At 63.0% G+C, this 18,201-nt stretch overlaps 4 protein-coding genes across 10 annotated transcripts in view; 3 read left to right on the top strand and 1 right to left on the bottom strand.

The window, feature by feature from the left end:
* Positions 1-568: 568 nt before the first annotated feature.
* On the top strand, positions 569-3,474 carry CFAP73 (cilia and flagella associated protein 73). Of its 5 annotated transcripts, none has more exons than XM_054844031.1 (7): positions 569-694; positions 1,304-1,439; positions 1,597-1,719; positions 1,787-1,987; positions 2,114-2,329; positions 2,617-2,775; positions 2,872-3,474. In XM_054844031.1, the coding sequence occupies exons 1-7, from the start codon at positions 636-638 to the stop codon at positions 3,121-3,123; spliced, it is 1,146 nt and encodes a 381-aa protein (XP_054700006.1). In that variant the 5' UTR covers positions 569-635; the 3' UTR covers positions 3,124-3,474. The 5 variants fall into 5 exon arrangements, with proteins under 5 accessions (XP_054700006.1, XP_054700010.1, XP_054700007.1 ...); XM_054844035.1 differs by having other exon boundaries at positions 1,615-1,719; positions 2,108-2,329; positions 2,888-3,472; XM_054844032.1 differs by having other exon boundaries at positions 1,615-1,719; positions 2,108-2,329; positions 2,872-3,472.
* DDX54 (DEAD-box helicase 54) lies at positions 3,474-9,588 on the bottom strand. Its single transcript, XM_054844021.1, has 20 exons — positions 9,525-9,588; positions 8,927-9,062; positions 8,771-8,841; positions 8,502-8,687; positions 8,362-8,411; positions 8,201-8,242; positions 7,854-7,949; positions 7,580-7,701; positions 7,296-7,357; positions 7,010-7,141; positions 6,480-6,690; positions 5,892-6,026; positions 5,332-5,553; positions 5,169-5,242; positions 4,857-5,057; positions 4,556-4,701; positions 4,362-4,475; positions 4,167-4,271; positions 3,882-3,979; positions 3,474-3,782 (listed from the first exon to the last, which is right to left on the bottom strand). Exons 1-20 carry the CDS (start codon positions 9,564-9,566, stop codon positions 3,559-3,561), a joined length of 2,469 nt encoding a protein of 822 aa, XP_054699996.1. The 5' UTR covers positions 9,567-9,588; the 3' UTR covers positions 3,474-3,558.
* On the top strand, positions 9,565-12,002 carry RITA1 (RBPJ interacting and tubulin associated 1). The gene is made up of 3 exons (XM_054844036.1): positions 9,565-9,893; positions 10,218-11,105; positions 11,596-12,002. The coding sequence occupies exons 1-2, from the start codon at positions 9,565-9,567 to the stop codon at positions 10,759-10,761; spliced, it is 873 nt and encodes a 290-aa protein (XP_054700011.1). The 3' UTR covers positions 10,762-11,105; positions 11,596-12,002.
* A 3,829-nt stretch (positions 12,003-15,831) lies between these two features.
* The window catches only part of TPCN1 (two pore segment channel 1), a 48,525-nt gene continuing 46,155 nt past the window's right edge, over positions 15,832-18,201 (top strand). Inside the window, exons 1-2 of one of the 3 annotated variants that reach the window (XM_054844022.1) lie at positions 15,832-15,903; positions 16,151-17,147. In XM_054844022.1, the coding sequence (XP_054699997.1) occupies positions 17,036-17,147 (112 nt within the window). In that variant the 5' untranslated portion in view covers positions 15,832-15,903; positions 16,151-17,035. Of the gene's footprint in view, positions 15,958-16,150; positions 17,148-18,201 lie in introns of those variants that run through there. The other 2 variants (XM_054844024.1, XM_054844027.1) reach the window with 2 other exon arrangements.

The raw sequence follows: 18,201 nt of genomic DNA, 5'->3' as shown, positions 1-18,201 counted from the left end.
GAGTGCACAGGGGATCTGTGTGTGGAGGGTAATGGGGGGACTTGAGGGCACACGGGGGTAACGGGGGGACCTGAGGGCGGACGGGGGGAACAAAGGGACCTGAGGGCACATGGAGGGGAAGAGAAGTGTTCCCGGGGCACATGGAGGGGGGCTGCGCACACACTGTGGGTGAAGCAGCAGGGGCTCAGCCCTCCCTGGGCTGCAGATGAGAACAGGGTGAGATGGAGGAGAGCCGAGGGTGTATGGGGGGACCCGAGCACTTGGTGGGACAGTGGCTGGGGTCCGGTTGTGCGTGGCGGTCTCTGAAGGGGTGCGGAGCCTGAACGGAGATTTCTGAGGGGCTGGAGCGGGGTCCGAGGGCTGGGGGGTCTGGAATGCAGGTGGGAGGATGGCGTGTGGTCAGAGGACTGCAAGTGGGACCAATCTGCAAGCTGTCCCCGAGGAGCCTCACTGAGCCCCTGCGCCCAGCACCTCACGCTCGGCAGCGACGCTCTGAGCCATGCCGGGAAAATCCCAGGGAGCTGCGGGAGCCTCCGGCTGCCCTTGGCAACAGTGTTGTGCTGCCGCCATCTCGGCTGCCCCGTGTCCCAGCTCCTCCGTGCCGGCCCCTCGGTGAGGAGAAGGCACCAGGCGAGATGGCCTTGGACCTGGAGGAGTATTTGCGCACGGCTTTCCGGGACAAGCTGCGGCTGCAGTGAGTGAGATCCCTCCGTCCTCCCCGCGGGACCGGCAGCTGCCAACCTGGCTCCCACAGCCGGTGCTGCTGGCTGGCGGCGAGCAAGGGCTTGGCAACGGGACCGGCACGTCCTGCGTCCCCTGTCGCTGGGTCCTCGGGGTGGGTGTCACTGGAGGGGTGCTGAGTCCCCAGGCAGGGGGCTGTGGTGTGTCCCCAGCTGGTGCACCCAGGGAGGAGTATGTGGGCTCCATCTCCGCCTGCACCCCATCAGAGGTGGGTGCTCCGTGCTGCCTGACGCGCTCCCAGGTGGCTTTCACATGGGTGTCCCCCCGGGAGCAGACCTCCTGCTGCCTCCCTTGGAAATGGGGAGCTGCAGAGCCCGTGGGCCCGCTGTGGGTTTGGGGGGGTGCAGGGGGATTCCCTGGGGTCAAATCAGAAAGCCGAGGTTGTGCCATGACTTGTCCTTCCCTGGGGTGCTGCACTTGGGGGTCTCCAAGCACAGGGGTGGGCAGGAGCAAGGGTGGGTGACGGGAGAGCGGGCCAGGGCCCCTGCGCTGAGCCCCGGCAGGCAGCAGGGTCCCTGGGGGATCCGGGTCACGCCACGGTGGCGGGTGCCTCCCCACCCAGGCACGATGAACTCCACGAGACCCACGGCAGGACAGTGCCGGCGTGGGATGCCACCACGCTGCCGCCCTCCACACGCTTGCTGCTGAAGAGGCGGGAGGTGGCGGAAGCGGAGCGGGTGCTGCAGAGCCGGCGGGAGGTAAGGGCGGCCGCCAGCCCCTCCGCGTGCCCCGTCCCCAGGGGCTGCAGCCCTGGCTGTGGCGTGCCATGGGAGACGAGCAGCCGGCAGCCCCAGCCGTTCACGGGCTGGCACCCATCCCTGCCTCGGGTGTTCTGGCATGGGGCGATGCTCTCAGCGCCTGGCAGTCCCGCAGGAATTTCGGCAGAGGATGGAGCACCTGGTGCAGCGCTGGCAGCAGCTGGGCCAGCGGGAAGAGCAGCTCCGGGATGTCACCCTCAAATTCAACACCTTTCTCAAGGTACCGGGGTGGGGGCTGGGGCTGGGCTGGCCCTCAGGACCCTGCTGACCCCATCCCCATGCCACAGGCTTCGTCGGCAAGGCAGGAGCGGGCGCTGCAGCGGGCAGCCAAGGAGCGGGCGCGGGCGGCAGGGCAGGGTGCCAAGGCTGCCCACCTGCACCAGGAGCTCGAGGGGCTGCTGCAGCGCAGGGAGCGCCTGGCCCAGCGCCTGCAGAGGCTCCGTGGCTTCGGTGACTACCTGCAGGGCGTGCTGGCCAGGATGGGGCAGGTGAGCACGGGGGTCCCTGCCCTGCGGTGCCACCCTGCATGTCCCTAAGCCCCTTGCGGGGGGCTGACCCTGTCCAGGGCAGCAGCCCCTGCAGCCCCTCAGCCCCTTCCCGCTGCCCAGTTCCAGGATGTCCCGGCCATGCTGGCCCATTTCGGGGCGCTGGCAGGGGCACGGGCAGCCCTGGCACAACAGGCAGAAGCCGGGCAGGAGCGGCTGGCCCAGGACTGGGCACGGCTCCGGCGGTACCAGGAGGAGACCGGCAGTGAGCTCCTGCGCACCACCGACGAGCTGGCCCAGCTCCGTGCACAGCTGGAGGCTGCCCGCCATGACGTGCTCCAAGGGGTAAGGTGGGACATGCGGTGCCTGAGGCCCCCCCAGGGAGAGGGGCAGCAGCACGGACCCCAAGCACGCTGCAGAGGGGAGATGCCCAAGGTGGTGGTGGTGGGAAGCTGGGCGGCATCCCCTGTGCTGAGCTGGGGGTCCCCACGTGCCCAGAAAGCATCATCAGCAACTGTGCATGGCGGGGTGGGGGGGACACAGCCAGGACACCTGGGTGCCCCTGTCCCAGCTGAGGGGTGCAGGGGACACGGGGCAGTGGCTGGGGGGGTCTCTGTTGCTGCGTCCCCCAGGAGTCCCGCTGGGCCCACGTCCAGGGCACGGCTGCCCAGAAGACCCTGCTGCTGGGGCAGGTCAAGCTGGCAGTGCTGAACCTCTTCCAGCTTGCCACCACACGGCTTGAGGTCCCCACGGATGTGGCCCTGGAAGACACCGAGGCCCAGCTGGACGTGGTCAGTGCAGCCCTCTCTCTCTCTCTCTCCTGGATGGGGGGGGGGGGGGGACGGGGTACATGGGGTGTTCACGGTCCCGGATGGCTGTGGCATTAGGCTCCCATCTCCACAGGTACTGCTCTGCATGCAGGACCTGGCTGCCATCTGTGCCGACCTGCACCCCAGGGAGCCGAGGCTGCGTCCCCCACACTTGCCTGCAGCCACCAGCACACTCCCGATGCGTGCCAGGGTGCCTCCGAGCCAGGAATAGCCCCCAGGGACGACCACCCGCTCCTGGGGCTGGGGAGAGGCTGCCGGGGCCAGTGCGGTGCCCCAGGACCCACCCTGGGGACGGAGGTCGCTCCTTGACAAGTCTGGGAACCCCCATGACGAGAGGCGACGCGGATGGCAGTGGCACAGCCACACCGGAATGGCACCGCGCTGGGGCAGGGGCCGGGGGTCCCCAGGGCAGAGCTGCCTCCCCTCAGGGACCCTTCTGGAAGGGGCACCCCAGGCAGCGGGACCCGGCTGCTGTGGAGGAAGGGGAGCTGTTGCTCGTGTTCAGGCTGCTGGTATCTCCAGAGGGGTCTCCTGCCAAAATACAGCCCAGTTGTGGCCCCCGCAGCACCTGGTTGTTTCAGGACCGTGCCTGGGGGTGGCCCAAGGGGGGAGGAATTACCCCAGGCGTGACGCTTGTAGCAAGGACAAAGGAGTCAGGATGCAAAACCAGCCAAGTGTTTAATGTCTCCTTCCTCGGCGCCCAGCCCAGGCGTGGGGGAAGCCGCTGGGGCACGGCCCCCTCCCCTACACCCTCTTCCGCAGCTTGCCCTTCTTGGCGGCCCCCACCCTGCGCCCGAAGGCCATCTGCTGCAGCTCCTGCACCCGCCGCCGGTTCCTGGCCTTGAGGCGCTTGAGCCCCCCGCTCTGCAGGAAGCGCTGCTTGGCCGCCTTCTTGCGCTGCTTCAGGATCTGCTGCTTGTTCTTCAGCTCCGAGCGCACCTTGCCCTGGGCGGGGGGCTGCCCAGGCCCTGCGGGGGGGACACAGCCAAGCTCAGCTCGGAGGCCAGAGCTAGGTGTGGGGGGGACATGGCAGGGGGGGGGCTCCATCACTTGCTCCAGGTACTCACTGTGCCTGTGCTTCCCTCTAAACTGCTCCCTGCCTCGTTCGCCTTCCTCGTCCTCGTCCCGCTCGTCAACCTTGTATTTCTGCTTCCACTTTTCATAGCTGGGCCGGGGTGGGTTAAGGGAACGTGCGCTCACTCCCCATCGCTCGACCCGCCGTGGTGTGACCAGCCTCCCTCCCCAGGCCGCTGCCCTGGCAGGGGATGGATCACCGGGAGCAGGACCCAAGGCCGTGTCCTGCTCCCCCTCGCCCCGGCACAGGCGGGCAGCAGCGCGCACAGGCAGGATACAGGTTGTTCTTGTAGGAGCTGCTGATGTAGCGCCCGCTCTCTGTCCGCACCTTCTTCTTGTCCTCCTGGCCCGTCTGCCCCACGAACCGCTTCTTCTTGCGGTCCCTGTGAGAGAGGGGAGGGCAGTGAGGCTGCGTGGTGGGACCCCCCCCAGCCCTGATTTCTCCCCCCAGCCCACGGCCAGACCCCACTCACCACTTCAGCAGTTGCTTGCTCTTGTTGAGGTTGTGGTTTTCGTCACCCATGAGATCCAGGATGGCTCCGGCTGCCTGCTGCTCGAAGGGGCTGCCTTCGCCACCCACGCTCAGCCTGCAAAGGGTGGGGGGGTGAGAGCAGCCCCCCTCGCACAAGCCATGGCAGGATGGCGGCAGGAGCCCTCCCGGACTCACCCTCTCTCGCTCTCAAAGTCCTTGGGCCGGTACGGGATGTAGAAGTCCTCGTCCCGCTGCGCCGGCTGCTGCAGCTTTTTCCTGGCGCCATCTTCTCCCCCTCGGCCCCGTTTTCGCTTCTGGCCCACCACGGTGGAGAACACGTCCTGGAAGGGGAACAGTGGAGGGGTTGGGGGGGGCCACATCCCCTAACCAGTCACTGCACCAGTCCCCAAACCTGGCACAGCCTGGGGGTCCCAGTGCTGCCAGCGCCCAGCCAAGCTCCCACAGCCACGGCAACCCCCCGTTCCTGCCCCCTTACCTGGAAGTTTTCCTCCTCCTCTTCTTCTCCCTCCTGGGGCCTGGGGGGGGCAGGGCAGAGCCCCTGCCCTTTGAGAGCCGCTGCCTGCTTCTCCTGCTGCCCGCGCTGGTACTTCTCGATGAGGGCATGGTCGTGGCGCCGCTTCGACCGCATCACGGTGCTGGCCAGTGTCCGGGATGTGGCGTTGATCTCGAAGATGGTCTGTTCCCGAGGCAGGAGCACGAGCCCCAGTGAGCGGCACGGCTGGCCGCACGGACCTTCCCTCCCACCCCAACCCAGGCGCCTCGTGCCCAAGGACAGGGCTCAACTCACCGCCTTGGACTTGTAGGCCTTAATGCTGTCCACGAACTTCAGCCTCTCCAGCTCGGTGTCTTCAAAGCGAGCGCCTGGGAAACATGGGCACAGAGAGGGGCACAGATCAGCTCCTCGGTGAGGGGGACGGGGTCCCCTCCCTCAGTGTCCCCAAGGCACTCACTGAAGAGCGGGTGGATGCCCAGCTGGGACACATCCAGGTCCTTCGCCCTCTTGATGGACTCGGGCGAGGGGCCAGGTCGGGAGCGCAGGTACTGCTTCTGGGCATTGTCGGCGACGCGGCGCAGGCTCTGCAGCTCCAGTGAGCCCTCGTGGTCCGTCAGCAGCAGGCACTCCTCGTCGTCCACCAGGCTCTGCGGGACGCGGCCCAACACCCCGCCGGCATCTGCAGCCCAAGGGACGCTGCATCAGCTCCATGGTCCCCACCCCAGGGTTGTGGCAGCGGGCACAGCAGTAACCCAGGATTAAACAAAGCGGAGCTAACAACGGCCACACGGAGCTCAGTGGAGTTAAATCAGCTTCCCTGCTGCGCGCCGGAGCCCCCAGCACCCCGTTTTCCCCAGCCACACCCCTGTAACGAGAGCTTATCACCCCTCTGCACAAATGCCAACCACAAGACCACGAACTCCAGCATGGCCAAGGATAAAATCCCAGTGGCCACGTGGCCAGCGTTGCAGCTCGGACACGCAGCCACCCCGATGCCTGCGACCGGGTCTGCCTTACCGGTGGGCATCTCCTGGGCACCGGCGAGGACGAGCGGTCGCCCCAGGAAGAGGTGGAGGTCAAAGACGTAGGGCATCTCATCGGGAGCCACCAGCGAGTAGGCAGTGCCGCTCCGGCCAGCCCGGGCCACACGACCTGGGACGGGGAGGAGGAGAGTGGGAAAGCAGACCCAGTGCCAGCCCCGCCTGCCCCCACCTGGGCAGGGACCCACTGGTGTCCATGGGAGCCCACGCACGTGACATTTACCCTGGCTGGCAAGGGGCTGAGGGTCGCTGGGGAAGGAGGCAAAGGGGAGCCCACCACGGTGCCATCCAAGAGGGAAGGCACCAGCCCCAAAGAGCCCCCGCAGCCCAGCTGGGAGATCGGGGACATTCCTGCTCCCGCTTTGTCCCCAGCCTGTCTCCTCATGTCACAACATGGCGACCTCGTGCCCCAAAGATATCACCACCACGTCAGGGGCATCAGTGCCAGCCCAGCAGGCCACAGCCATGGGAAACACGGGACAAGGGACAGCGCACGCACACCCTCCCCGTCACCCTGAGGGACCCCCAGGTTGCAAGGACCCCTGCACGGTGCACGGGCACCCACCGACGCGATGCAGGAACAGCTTGGCCTTCGCGGGGAAGCTGTAGTTGATGACGTTGTCCAGCATGGGGATGTCGAGCCCGCGGGCGGCCACGTCGGTGACCAGCAGCACCGGGCACTTGCCCTGGGCAAACTTGGCGATGTTGATCTTGCGGGCGGTCTGGTCCAGCGAGCTGTAGACGTGTGTGCAGCGGATGCCCTGGGCCGTCAGCAGCTGGAGGTGGGGAGAGAGATCAGATCGCACCTGGGCAGGGACCCCTAGCTCCCAGGGCCCTGAGACCCCGGGGTGCCCACCCGGACCCCCAAATCCCACTGCGCTCCCTCCTCTCTCCGAGGGGTAGGTGGACGCAGCACCTCCACGATCACATATACTGGGATTTCTCCCTCAACCTGGCAAAACAGAGGTGGAGACTCCAGCAGGGACGTGCCCAGAGATGCAGACCCCTCGTTGGGTCTGGAAAGGGGCCTCGGGCACCCCTGGCAGCCTGCTCTTTAACAGGGGTACATGCTGGGCACCCCCAAATGCCACTTGCCTCCTTGAGATACTCTGTGTGGTGCTTGGTGGCCACGAAGACGACCGTCTGGTCCTGGGGCTTCACCACGCTCCGGAGCAGGTGGAGCAGCACAGCCGGTTTGTCGTCCCCGCGCACGTGGAAGAAAGCCAGCTGCAAAGGGAGGGCAGAGCTCAGCCCCTCTGTGTCCCCACGCCACACACGGCCACCTCTTGTCCCCTCCTCGCCAGCCTGGAGCCACCGCAGGGTGGCTTGCAGGGGGTGGGGGGCACAAAGCCCGTCTCAAGTGCCCCCCGGCCCCTCTCACCTTGAGCTGCTCGCTGAGCTTGGACTCCACATCCAGACGGATCAGCATCGGCTCGGTGAGACCTGTGGGATGTGGTGACACGCAGGACATGGGTCACATGTGGAATGTGCCACTGGGACCAGCCCCACCCCTCAGCTTGGGGACACCCGCCTGGCTCAGCATTAATCCAGCTCGGTTTTGCCAGTCCTGGGCCCAGCCCAGCTGTGGGACCGTGCTGTGTCCCCGTCCCCAGGGTCCCCCCCAGATCCAGCTCCCCCAGCCGCCCTCTGCCCCGCGCTCCTCACCGGCCCGGGCAAACTCGACGAGCAGCTTGGGCAGTGTGGCGGAGAAGAGGACGGTCTGGTGGCAGTCTGGGAGCCGGGCGATGATCTCCTGGAGCTGCTCCGCAAAGCCCATCTCAAAGAGCCTGCAGGGCAGGGACGTGGGACGTGGCAGCGCTTGTTAGGGCCCTCCGTGCCCAGCCCCGCCACCCACCCAGGGCACCTCATTCCCTCACCCCACACGTGGGGATGCTGCCAGCCCCGGGGACCCCCGGGGACCCCCCTGCACCCCTCTGACCTGTCGGCCTCATCGAACACCACGTACTCCACGGTGTGCAGCTTCAGTTTCATCTCCACCGCCACGTGCACCAGGCGCCCGGGGGTGGCGATGATTCTGTGGGGACAGAGCTGGTGACGGGACCGGGTTGGGGGGGACGGTGTCCCCACACCAGCCCGGGTGCAGGGCCCAAATCCGACCCAAAGAGACCCCCTTGTCCCCACGGGGGGCACAGGAAGATGCTCCAAGGGAACACCAGGACACGTCCATCGGGCACGCTGGCTGTAAACACCAGTGCTGTCCCAGGACGGCAGGTAGCTCTCGGGGACCATTTCCCCACCAGGTCCCCTCCCCGCGCCCCCACTCACATGTCAGGGTTCTCGTGCAGGGCAGCGAACTGGTCCTCCATCCTGCAAGAGGGGGGAGAGGCTGGGGTGGTGCCGGGTGGCGCGGGGCAGCTCAGCCCCTCACCAGGTTTTGGGGAGGCTTTAGGGAAGAGGGGACCGGTGGGGACACGGGGATGGCTTACTTGTCTCCTCCCAGGATCAGGGCAGTCTTCAAGCCCGTGAACTTGCCCAGCTGCGAGGTGAGAAACAAACACGTCAGGGGGGTGTTAAAACCAAACCCCTCACCCCCGTTGTTCCCACTCGTCCCCGTCGTCCCCCGTACCTCCTTGGTGAACTTCAGGGTCTGCAGGGCCAGCTCACGGGTCGGCGAGAGGACGAGGGCACGTGCCCCGGCCTGGCTGGGCGCCTTCAGCCGCTCGAACATGGGGATGAGGAAGCAGGCCGTCTTCCCGCTGCCCGTCCGGGCCATCGCCACCACGTCCCGGCCGCGCAGGATGGGGGGGATGCTCTGTGAGACACCGCCCCGCCGTCACCGTCACCGTCCCGCCGCCACCACCCCGGGATGGCCGTCCCGCCGCCCCCCACGCTCACCTTCCTCTGGATGGGGGTGGGCACCTTGTAGCCCTTCTTCATGATGCCCTTGAAGACGGGGTAGCTGAGCCCTGCGGGGATGGGGACGGGTGAGGGGGCGCGGGCAGGGGGGACGGGCCCCATCCCGGGATGAGCTGCCCCCCGCCCTGCACGCACCCATGGACTGGAAGCCCCCGGACTTCTTCTTCTTCTGGTTCTGGGCCCGCACCATGGCCCGCGTGTCCGGCTCGGCATCGGCGCCATCCTCCTCCTCCTCGGCGGCGGGGAAGGCGGGCAGCGGGGGTGCGGGGACCTGGGGACAGCGGGGGGACGTGCTGCAGTGATGGGCGTCCCGGAGGTGCCAGGGCCTGCCGGGCAGGGACACCGGCACGGGGGACACCGGCACGGGGTACTGGGGACACTGGTTTTGGGGGCAGCAGCACACAGGGACTGGGGACAGCAGTGCTGGGTGTGCCGGCACACGGGTACCGAGGGTACCAGCACCGGGCACAGGGGACATCGGCACATGGGGACCGGGCACACCGGGGCACAGGGAGCACCGGCACACGGGGACCGGGCACACCGGTACCGGGCACAGGGGACATCAGCACACGGGGTCCGGGCAGACCGGGGCACAGGGCACACCGGCACATGGGGTCCGGGCAGACCGGGGCACAGGGCACACCCGCACACCGGTACCGAGGACACCGGTGACGCCGCCCTGGAGTCCCGCCCCGGCCCCGCCCCCTCCCTCGTGCCCCCCCCCCGTCCCTACCGGCGCTCCCCGGGGCTGGCGGCGGGCGCGCGGCGGCGCCATGTCGGTAGCGGCGACGGAAGCACGTGACGGTGGGCGGGGGCGGAAGGGGCGGGGCCTGCCCCATCCCCGCCCCGAACGGCGAGCGGCCATGCGGGCGGCGGGGCCGGTGCCGGTACCGGGGGGCGGTTCTGGTTCTGCTCCTGCTGCCCAGGTGCGGCGGGGGGGCCGGGGCTCTCGCCGGGCGCGGGCCTCCTTCGTGGACGAGTCGCTCTTCGGCAGCCCCGCGGGGGCCCGCCCGGCGCTGCCCGGCTTCGCGCCTCCCTGGGCGGCGGCGGCGGCGGCGGCGGCTCCCGGTGCCGGCGGCCCCCGGCCGAGGAGTAAATGCAGGTGAGCGGCGGCACGGGGTGCTCCCGCCAGTCCTGCCCGGCCCGCTGCCCCGGGTTTTCGGGGCTCCCTAAGCGCCGGTGCCCCCGGGGCGCCCTGCGGTGCCGGCCCCTGCCAGCAGCAGCTGGGGGAGGGCGGCCCGGCAGCGCCCCTCGGTCCCCGCTCCAGCCCGGGCCGGCGGGGCTGGGCAGGGCAGGGCTGGCCCCGGGCGGGTCTGGGGCAACCCCCTTCCACGGACCCGCGAGGGTTTGTCCCCCGTGCGCTCTCCTGTGCTGTCGCTGCCGGCTCTAACGAACACATGGCTTTCTCCCCTCGCTGCCCGTGAAGGTTGAGAAGTCACACTCCATCCTTCTGCGATGAGTCCCTGTTCGGTGCCAAGCCCGAGGGTCCGGCCTGGGCAGCTCCGTGGATGAGGAAGGAAGACGTAGCCAAGCTCCATCCGCTGCTCTGGAGCCCTCCGCCTGCCCCCCGAAACCAGCCCGGTGTTTCCCCCCGCTCCAGGGAGACGCCCTTGAGAGCCGTCCACCCGCGAGCCCCTGCGTCTCTGGCAACAGCAGGCTTCGAGGCGGGCCGAAAGGGCAAGTCCTGCGTCTGGAAGCGTCCGGAGAGCGATCTGGGCTCTGAAGGCCAGGGTGCTCCCAGCAGAGGACGTTCCCAGTCTCTCAGCCGGCTGAACACCCCCTCAGACCGGCTCTGCCTGGCTTCAGACAACCCCAAGACAGAAAGGTGTAAAAACCAGAGTCCTCCGACAGCCCCTGCAACCCCTCGAGGTCCTCTGATGAGGAGTCGGTCAAAAAGCGTGTCCGGACCTTCTTTGGCCAGGAGCTCCACAGCAGCGGGTGGCTGCAAACCCAGGCCTCCCTGGAAGTGAAACCAAACCTCCCTCTGGATGTAACTACAGCCTTAACCTGCCCGAGGTGGGTCCTGACCTCCTGGAGAGCGAATCTGCGAGCACCCTGAGACCTCCCATGGCTGCGAACAAAGGATGGGGATGCTGCCCCACACAGGAGGACGAGCCAGGAACCGAGGGTGACTGCAGCACCAGAGTGGGACAGCCTTGGTGGCAACAGCGGCTTCCATTGACTGTCCAGTGGTCATCAGATGAAGTGCGCTAACGAGTCAGATTCCTTCTGTCCAGGATGTCCAGCCAGGAAGTGCAAAGAGCAGGAGACAGGGCTGCCTACAGGGCCTGTCCAGGAGAAGGAGCAGGCACAGGTACACAAACAGCATAGACTGGGGGGGCAGGCAGGGCCTGAGCTCAGGTGGAGCTCCCAGAGCAGTGGGTGCCACCGGGGTGGAGGTCCCAGGCAAGGCTGGCCAGGGCAGTCAAGGTCTTAGGGCCCAGACGGGGACCTCCACTGGGGAGAGAGGAGTCCTGCTTCATCCTGCCTGTCACATACAATTGCAGGATTCCTCGGGCTCAAGGGGACCGCTGGAGGTCCGTAGCTCAACCTCCTGCTCAAGGCAGGTGAGCTATGGGCTCAGGCAAGGCTGCGCAGGGCTTTGTCCAGTTGGGTGGTGGAAACCCTCAAGGACAGAGGGTGCACCACCTCCCTGGCACCCCTTCCCACTGCTTGACTGTCCTTGGGGTGAGAAGTTTCCATTTATATCCAGTCAGAGCCTTTCGTGTTTTGGTTTGAGTCTGTTTCTTGTTCTGCTGAGCACAACGCTTGGCTCAAACCTCACAGTCACCTCCTCTCCCTAGGTACCAGGAGGCTGCTCTGAGTCCCCCCGAAACCTTCCCTTCTCAAGGCTGAAGGAGCCCCATTCCCTCACCCTCTCTGCATGGGACACGTGCTCCAGCCCCGACCGTCTTGGTGGCTCTCTGATGGCCTTGTTCCGTTTCATCAACACTTTAATGATCTCCTTTGGCAAGGAAGGAGAAGGGAGGAGGAGCAGAGAGGTGAGGACTGGCATCACCCCGCATCCTGCCAGCGGTGGGATGTCCCCGAGCTGGATGGGGTTTGTGACGCAGAAGGATCTGCCGCAGGGATTTCAGCAGCTTCTGGTGATGGGGACGTGCTGAGTGGACACATAATCCCATGGTTTGTACTGAGGGTTGTGAGGTGCTCTCACGGCAACACCACGCTCGTCACCAAATAAATGATCCAAGGAAAATCTGCTGGGACCTTGTGTTTGGTCTGTGGGATGCCGGGTGATCTGGGCACAGCTAGCATCTCCAAAGACTGAGCAAAGCAGCTCCTCCCTGATTTCCATTCCTGAGGTGGGAAAGAGCAACTCGGCCTGTAGGAATACAGGGAGGGAGGCAGATAAAGGATGCAGGCTGGGTGTCACCCCTCCCCTGGGAAGGGAGGCTGCAGTGACGAGCTGCTGAGGTCAGGGAACGCAGGGGAGTCACTGGGAGACTGGTAACTCCCTCCCATGCAAACGGAAACATTCTCTCAAATTCACCCAAGGACAAAACAAGCTGGGTTCAGGGCATCATTCTGCCCCCAGATATTATTTTATTGCTACCTCGAGCAGCAGCAGGATTGGGCCTTGACCTGCTCCAGCTCACGAAGGGCACTGAGGGTAGGAAGGCCAGCCAGGAGGGGCACTCCTGGTCCAGTCCCATTGGTAAGAAAGGTTATTCTTGCTTTTGAAAGGCAACGGAGCTCAACCTGAAATGGCAAGACATGTCGTCATGCCACTGCTCTGATGTCCTCTGTCTGACAGCCAGCCTTGGCAGGCTCAGGCCTTCATGCGAGTGTTATCTCACTTAATGCTTGTAATCTGGGAGAGCTGAGCCCCAGGGGAGCAAGTGGCCATGCTGAGAGGAAAGAATGGAGGACAGAGGGTGGATTTTGTGCTTATTTCTTGGCCTTCTTGCCCTCTTCCCTTTTTCTTCATCTTCGATGTGAGGAGTGTCTGGAACAAGCAGCTTTTCTGGATGCAGGTGGCAGCGCAGGTCATGGCCGTCTCCCTCACATCCCACTCATTCTCCTGCCCCATTCCGTGCTGCTCCTCAGCCCAGGAACAGTAGGTAAGCGTAGTGTCTTTCTCCGTCGGGGACAGGCCTTTTCTTTGGTGCAGACAGCATGAAGTGCCTCTCGCTCAGCCTGGCAAGACAGCAGACACTGGTTACTGCAGGCCTGTGGCCTTCAGCAGGTTCTCCCTGCACATCCCGATGGAGGGATCCTTTTACTTATCCCAAACCCAGGTAGAATTGCCCCTGGCTGCTGAACTGAGCCTTCCCAAGGGGCCAAAAAAAAAAAAAAGGAAATGTGCCTGAATGGGACTTTTAAAGAGGTCCAAATACCTTCGTGCTCCTTTGAACCTCTCCCCCGGCAGCTTCCCTGCGCTGCAGACAGCCTCTGTCCTCCGATGGGGACTCTGACCGAGTACCGCACACGCAGGTCAGCGCCTGCTGTCCCACAGTGCTGTGGAAAAGGCCACATCTGTGGTTCGGATGGGGCTGAGCCTGAGCTGAGCTTTGCTGAGTAGCGGGTTTTATCAGTGGTGCTGTAACCCAGCTAACGCGCTGTGAGCTGTTGGGTGTGTGGAAAGAGCCAAGCTGCATCTGCCTGCAGAAGGCCAGGGACAGGTAGTTTTGGTGGCACTCGGCAGCGGTTTATTCCTTGTCCAACGCACCAGTGAGCCAGGAGGAGGAGGGTTAGGGAGCCAGCAGTTCTGGGGCTCGGTGCTCCAGCTGCCCGGGCAGATAGGAGGCAAGAATAACACGATGTTATTAAAAACCTGACAAGGTGAGGATCCTTGCGATTAGCGTCAAGCATTCAGGCCCCTTCCTACACTTTGCGTTGCGGCAATCCAGCAGCTTTTCTCCACCTGGGTAAAAACTGTAGGGACTTGAAAGCAATTAGGGCTGTTTCAGAGGAGGCGTTGGGGGTTCTGACGTGAATCTGAGCCTGTTCAGCTTAATTTGGATGTCAGCACAGTGATATGCAAGCTGTGAAGCCTACAGGTCTCTAGAGTGGGCTGGGAGAGATACCAAAGTGTGATTTGGACGCTAGATGGAGACAAGAGGGTTAAGGATTGACACGAAAGCAAGAGCCCTGTTCCCTAGCAGCAGGTGGATGAGTCGGATCCAGTGAGGCAGTCATCAGCAGAGAACTGCTGAACCCAAAAGCAGGACACAAAATGCAATATTGGAGTGCTGGAGTACTTGAAAGATGAAGCTTCTTGAAATGAAGAGAGATTTTATCTGAAAAACAAGTTGACAGTGGCTAGTATGGCCAGGGGTAGCCAGATTACCCCCACTGCTGCGTTCAGGCCCCAAGGAATCTACAGAGGAAACCAGAGCCCATCACATCAGTCACACTCTTTCCTGTCCCACACTGGCCCAGGGTGTCAGGAGGTCAGAACTGGCACTTCCCCACTATTTACCGCACAAGGACAATGTTGGTTAAAATATAAACGGGGAGAAACGGGTTGCTTGGATTTCACATTGCAGTTCTCACTTGTATTTCATGCTTTACCACTGCCCTGTCCTCTTGTTCTACCAGAGCTGTGCAGTCCAGCATGAGAGCAAAAGATGCTCCATTACTGCTGTGGGCTGCCCTGCCTGTAGGAGGCCAGCGCTTGTGTGGAGCAAATGCCAAATCTGAATAAAATGAGATGGGGGAAGCGTTCAGTTGTTTCCTAGCTCCAGAGGCACCCTGTCCGGGCAAGAGTTGTTGATACAGAGGCCTGAGTCACAGCTGGGATTCCTGCCTGCTGCTGCTTTATTTCTTGGGTTTCTGTCTGCTCAGCATTGTGATAAATCACCCTCTCCACCTTTGACCCAACCCTGACTCCTTGTCTTGTGTCTCTTAGCAAAGTACCAGCCAGTCTGGGAACTGCTTAGCTTCCAAAATGAGCTGTGCCCAGCCCTAGGTGCTACAAACAACTATAAAAGATGGTTTTATGTGCGGGCAGTTATTAAGTTTGCTCTGCTCAGCTCCCTTGTCTCTCAACATGTGCCTCGCCCGATCTGCGGTAGCCTTGCTGCTCTGCATTCTGGCTAGCGTGCAGCCTCCCCAGACTGGCACAACGCTTTGCAGAGGTGATTTCAGAGCTGAGTCAGTGGATGGGGAGAAAGGGCGGTCCTGTGAGGAAGCTATTTGCTTGGTGGTTGCAATTGCGTTGCTACAGGGCTGCCTTCCACTGAAACCAGCAGAGCATTGTGACGGAGCAGATACGCTCTGGCAAACAGCACGTGTGTCCTGCCAGGAGCCAGGTAACTACCCGAAGCAGCCTGACCTGACAGCACTACGGCAGGTTTCACCTCCTGCAGTACCTTTCTGAGAGCCAGCGCTGACTCTGGAACAGGCTTACTCGTTACACGCTGGGCCACTCGCTTCCAGCTCGCGAATGCTCACCTCACAGGAGACAGACGTAATCCCGGGGTGTCGGGAGCGTCGTGTTTCATTGACGCGCCCCTCGGGCCTTCACGGCGCCTGCTGTACCCGCTGCCTCTTGGGGCTGGGCTGCCCTTCCTCAGGGCCCATCTCTTCCCTGTGGCCACCAGTGCCCGAGCGGAGCACGGTGGGGCCTGAGAACAGACACATCCCCCGGGGCCGGGGCCTCCCCTCGGGGTGGGCCTGGGTGGGCCTCGGTGAGCCTGGTCCTCCGCCCGCGTCCCGCCGTTGCTAAGTGACCGCTCCTCTCACCTCTGACCCCAAGGGCGGGGCCTCAATATAGCCAATGGCAGCCCGCGCTCCTCTCCTCGAGATCCCGCCCCTTCCCGCGGTTGAGGCGTGATGTTATTAGCCCACCACCACCACCTCGGGCCAATCAGCATTCCCGCCCGGCCGGAGAGGCAGCTCCGCTATCCAATGTAGTGTGCGGAGAGAGTAGGAGGGGGAGGCGGGAATAATCCGGATCCTCTCGCAGGGGCCGAGGGCCGGCGGTGGGCGGGGCGGAGCGGAGCGGGCACGGAGCGTGGATTGGCGGGAGGGAGGGAGGCTCGGCCTCTCCGCGAGAGGCCCGCGCCGCCGCGGCCAATGAGAGGCGGCGGGGCGGGGCCGCGCGCGCCGGGCGCTGAGGAGAGGTGTCGCAGCGACCGCGGGCGCCGGTTCGGCGGGGCCGGGCCGGGCTGTGTGCGGGGGGGTGTCCCTGCGGGCCGCAGGCATGAAGGGGCTGGCGGGGGGCAGGCTCGCCTGCGGGCTGCTCGAGGGCTCCGCAGAAGCCGTGGGGGAACGGGGGGTGGGCGGTTTGCGCGGGCCGGTGGGCGGTGGGGGCGGGGGGGAGCCCAGGCAGGGGGCCGGGCCGGGGCCTCCACAGCGCGGTGACAGCCCCGTCTCGGTGTCCGTCTCTCCTAGGCCGCGGGAGGAGCCCGGTCCCTGTCGCCCTGCCTGCCGCCCGGCCGTGAGTGTCCGCCGCCAAGGCTCACGTCCCGGCCCCCGGTGTCTCCCTGCGGGCGCGGGGGCGGCTCGGCCCGGGGCCCGTTCGCAGCAGCGGCGCGATCGGCCTGTTGCTGTGGGAGATGCGGTCTCCGCCGTGACTTCTTCCTGCCCTCGCCACGGCCTGCAGGGAAGGATTTGGGGAGAGTAACGGCTGCGTGGTGGCACCGGTTGTGGAGCATCCCTGTAACGTTGTCCAGGGCCTGCGTGATTTTTCTTTTCCTCCACCTTTTAAAGAAATCCATGACTTTGTGACAGTGACATCAGCCAGTAAAAAAAACCCGACGGGAACTTCATGTGTGCAGACTCAAACTGGACTCTTTTTCTCCCTCTTTCCCCTCCCCACCTGGAAGTGAGGCATTTTGGCATGTCAGGGGAAAGAGCCATGTGTGACAGTGACACTTAGCATCATGCTGGCTCCGGATGCGTCATGCCTGCCTGCATCTTCTTGTGCTGAGTGGTCAGGAGTTTGTCAAGAAGCACTTTCTTTGCTTCTGTGCTGTACTGCGAGCCGTGCACTGACTGGAATGGGCAGCCCGGATCTGACTCTTTGAATTTAGCTTTTGCATAAATATTGCCACTGAGTCTGGCATCCTACGCTGCTTTTTGAAAGGAAATAACTAGATCCCTTTTTTTGAACTGTGCTCTCTCGAGATGGGTACACATACTTTTATATTCTTATGTCTAGAAGACAGCCCTGATGGAAGACTTTCTGGGGAGAGTTTTTGACATAAGCATTTTACAAGTGGAACTGAAAAAGGCATTATTTAAAGTTCTTGGAGTAGGAGCCTCTGAAGGGCCAGGATGGCTGTGAGCATGGATGATGACGTTCCCCTCATCCTCACCCTGGATGACAGTGGAAGCAGCACCTCGGCCCCTCTAGATGACCTCGATCGGGAGGAGCTGCCTAATGAAAGTAAGATTGCTTTGTCGTTGTTTCCTGCCCGCTGTGATGGCCTCACTTGTTTTCCTCTTTGCGGTGGCCACTCTTTCTTGTGCTTGCCAGGACCCTTAACTCTCAGAGCTGTCATTCAGCATCCCAGCGGCTGCCTGAGAAAATCAGATCAGGAAGTTGCTTATTGTGTTGCTTGTTTACTCACAGCACCCACGTTACACTGAGAGGGCAGAGGACACGGGATAGATGGGTCCTACTGACGCTGTTTCTAACACGCTTTTTTTGTGGTTTCCTTGTAAAAACCCGTGACCTTGCTGTCCTTAGGCTCAACTCTCGTTTCCTGTACATTGGCCCAGAGCGTCTCTTTTTCTTGGCACTGACCCGCCATGCCGTACCACTGGCTCGAGCTGTCAGGTGCAGCGGCTGCAATTATGTCACGTAGTATTTTCCTAGCGCCATAAAGCATCTGTCCTTTGCGACTGTTGTTTGCCTATTTCTAATTTACATTTTGATTTTTGCAATAAGGAAAGCGATAAGTGTTGATAAATCCCTTTAACATCTTTATTGTATTCTTACCAAAGAACCTGGAGTAATTTTAGACCATGTATTTATAATCCTGTTAGCCCCAGGTATTTAGTGGGACAGGGCCGGCCTATCACCGTTGGGAGGGGGAAAACAAAAGCCACCGTCTCTTAGAAGCATTGCTTTCTCCTCGATTTATCTTCATTAAAGCCATCTCCCCACACTAGGTGAAGAGCAGATGTATTTGAGTGTGTTCAGTGAGTTTCTGTTTTATCTTATACCTCACTGAATGTATTTGAGCAGTTTTGTTCAACACATCCCTTTGACTTCCAATTGACATTGCAGATGTACGCACAGGTCTTGTGATCCTATTCAAGCCCTTGCTGCCACAAGCTTAACATTTGTAACAAATAAATAATTTCCTGGCCTGGCATCCCTTTTTTTTCTACCTTACACCTCTATTCCATACTGCCTCTGTGACTCTGTGATTTGATTTCTGTCTTGCAATCACATGGGTTCCCTTAATTTTCTCCTCCTGTGACTTGCTGAGCCT

The sequence above is a fragment of the Grus americana genome, chromosome 16 (genome assembly GCF_028858705.1).
Source record: "Grus americana isolate bGruAme1 chromosome 16, bGruAme1.mat, whole genome shotgun sequence".
Lineage (NCBI taxonomy): Eukaryota > Metazoa > Chordata > Aves > Gruiformes > Gruidae > Grus > Grus americana.
Note: the sequence above shows the minus strand (reverse complement) of the source record. Positions and strands in the feature narration are given on the sequence as shown.

Bases quoted from the DNA above. Each gene is read 5' to 3' on its own strand.
- CFAP73 (XM_054844030.1), top strand. From the start codon at position 636: ATGGCCTTGGACCTGGAGGAGTATTTGCGCACGGCTTTCCGGGACAAG. The intron at 695-1,303 runs GTGAGTGAGATC...CTCCCCACCCAG, and splicing joins CGGGACAAGCTGCGGCTGCA to GCACGATGAACTCCACGAGA. The intron at 2,330-2,616 runs GTAAGGTGGGAC...TGCGTCCCCCAG, and splicing joins GCCATGACGTGCTCCAAGGG to GAGTCCCGCTGGGCCCACGT.
- DDX54 (XM_054844021.1), bottom strand. From the start codon at position 9,566: ATGGCGCCGCCGCGCGCCCGCCGCCAGCCCCGGGGAGCGCCG. The intron at 5,554-5,891 runs GTAAGGCAGACC...CTTGGGCTGCAG, and splicing joins TGCCCAGGAGATGCCCACCG to ATGCCGGCGGGGTGTTGGGC. The intron at 4,702-4,856 runs GTAAGGGGGCAG...TTCCCCTTCCAG, and splicing joins AGGAGGAGGAAAACTTCCAG to GACGTGTTCTCCACCGTGGT.
- RITA1 (XM_054844036.1), top strand. From the start codon at position 9,565: ATGTCGGTAGCGGCGACGGAAGCACGTGACGGTGGGCGGGGGCGGAAG. The intron at 9,894-10,217 runs GTGAGCGGCGGC...CTGCCCGTGAAG, and splicing joins CGGCCGAGGAGTAAATGCAG to GTTGAGAAGTCACACTCCAT.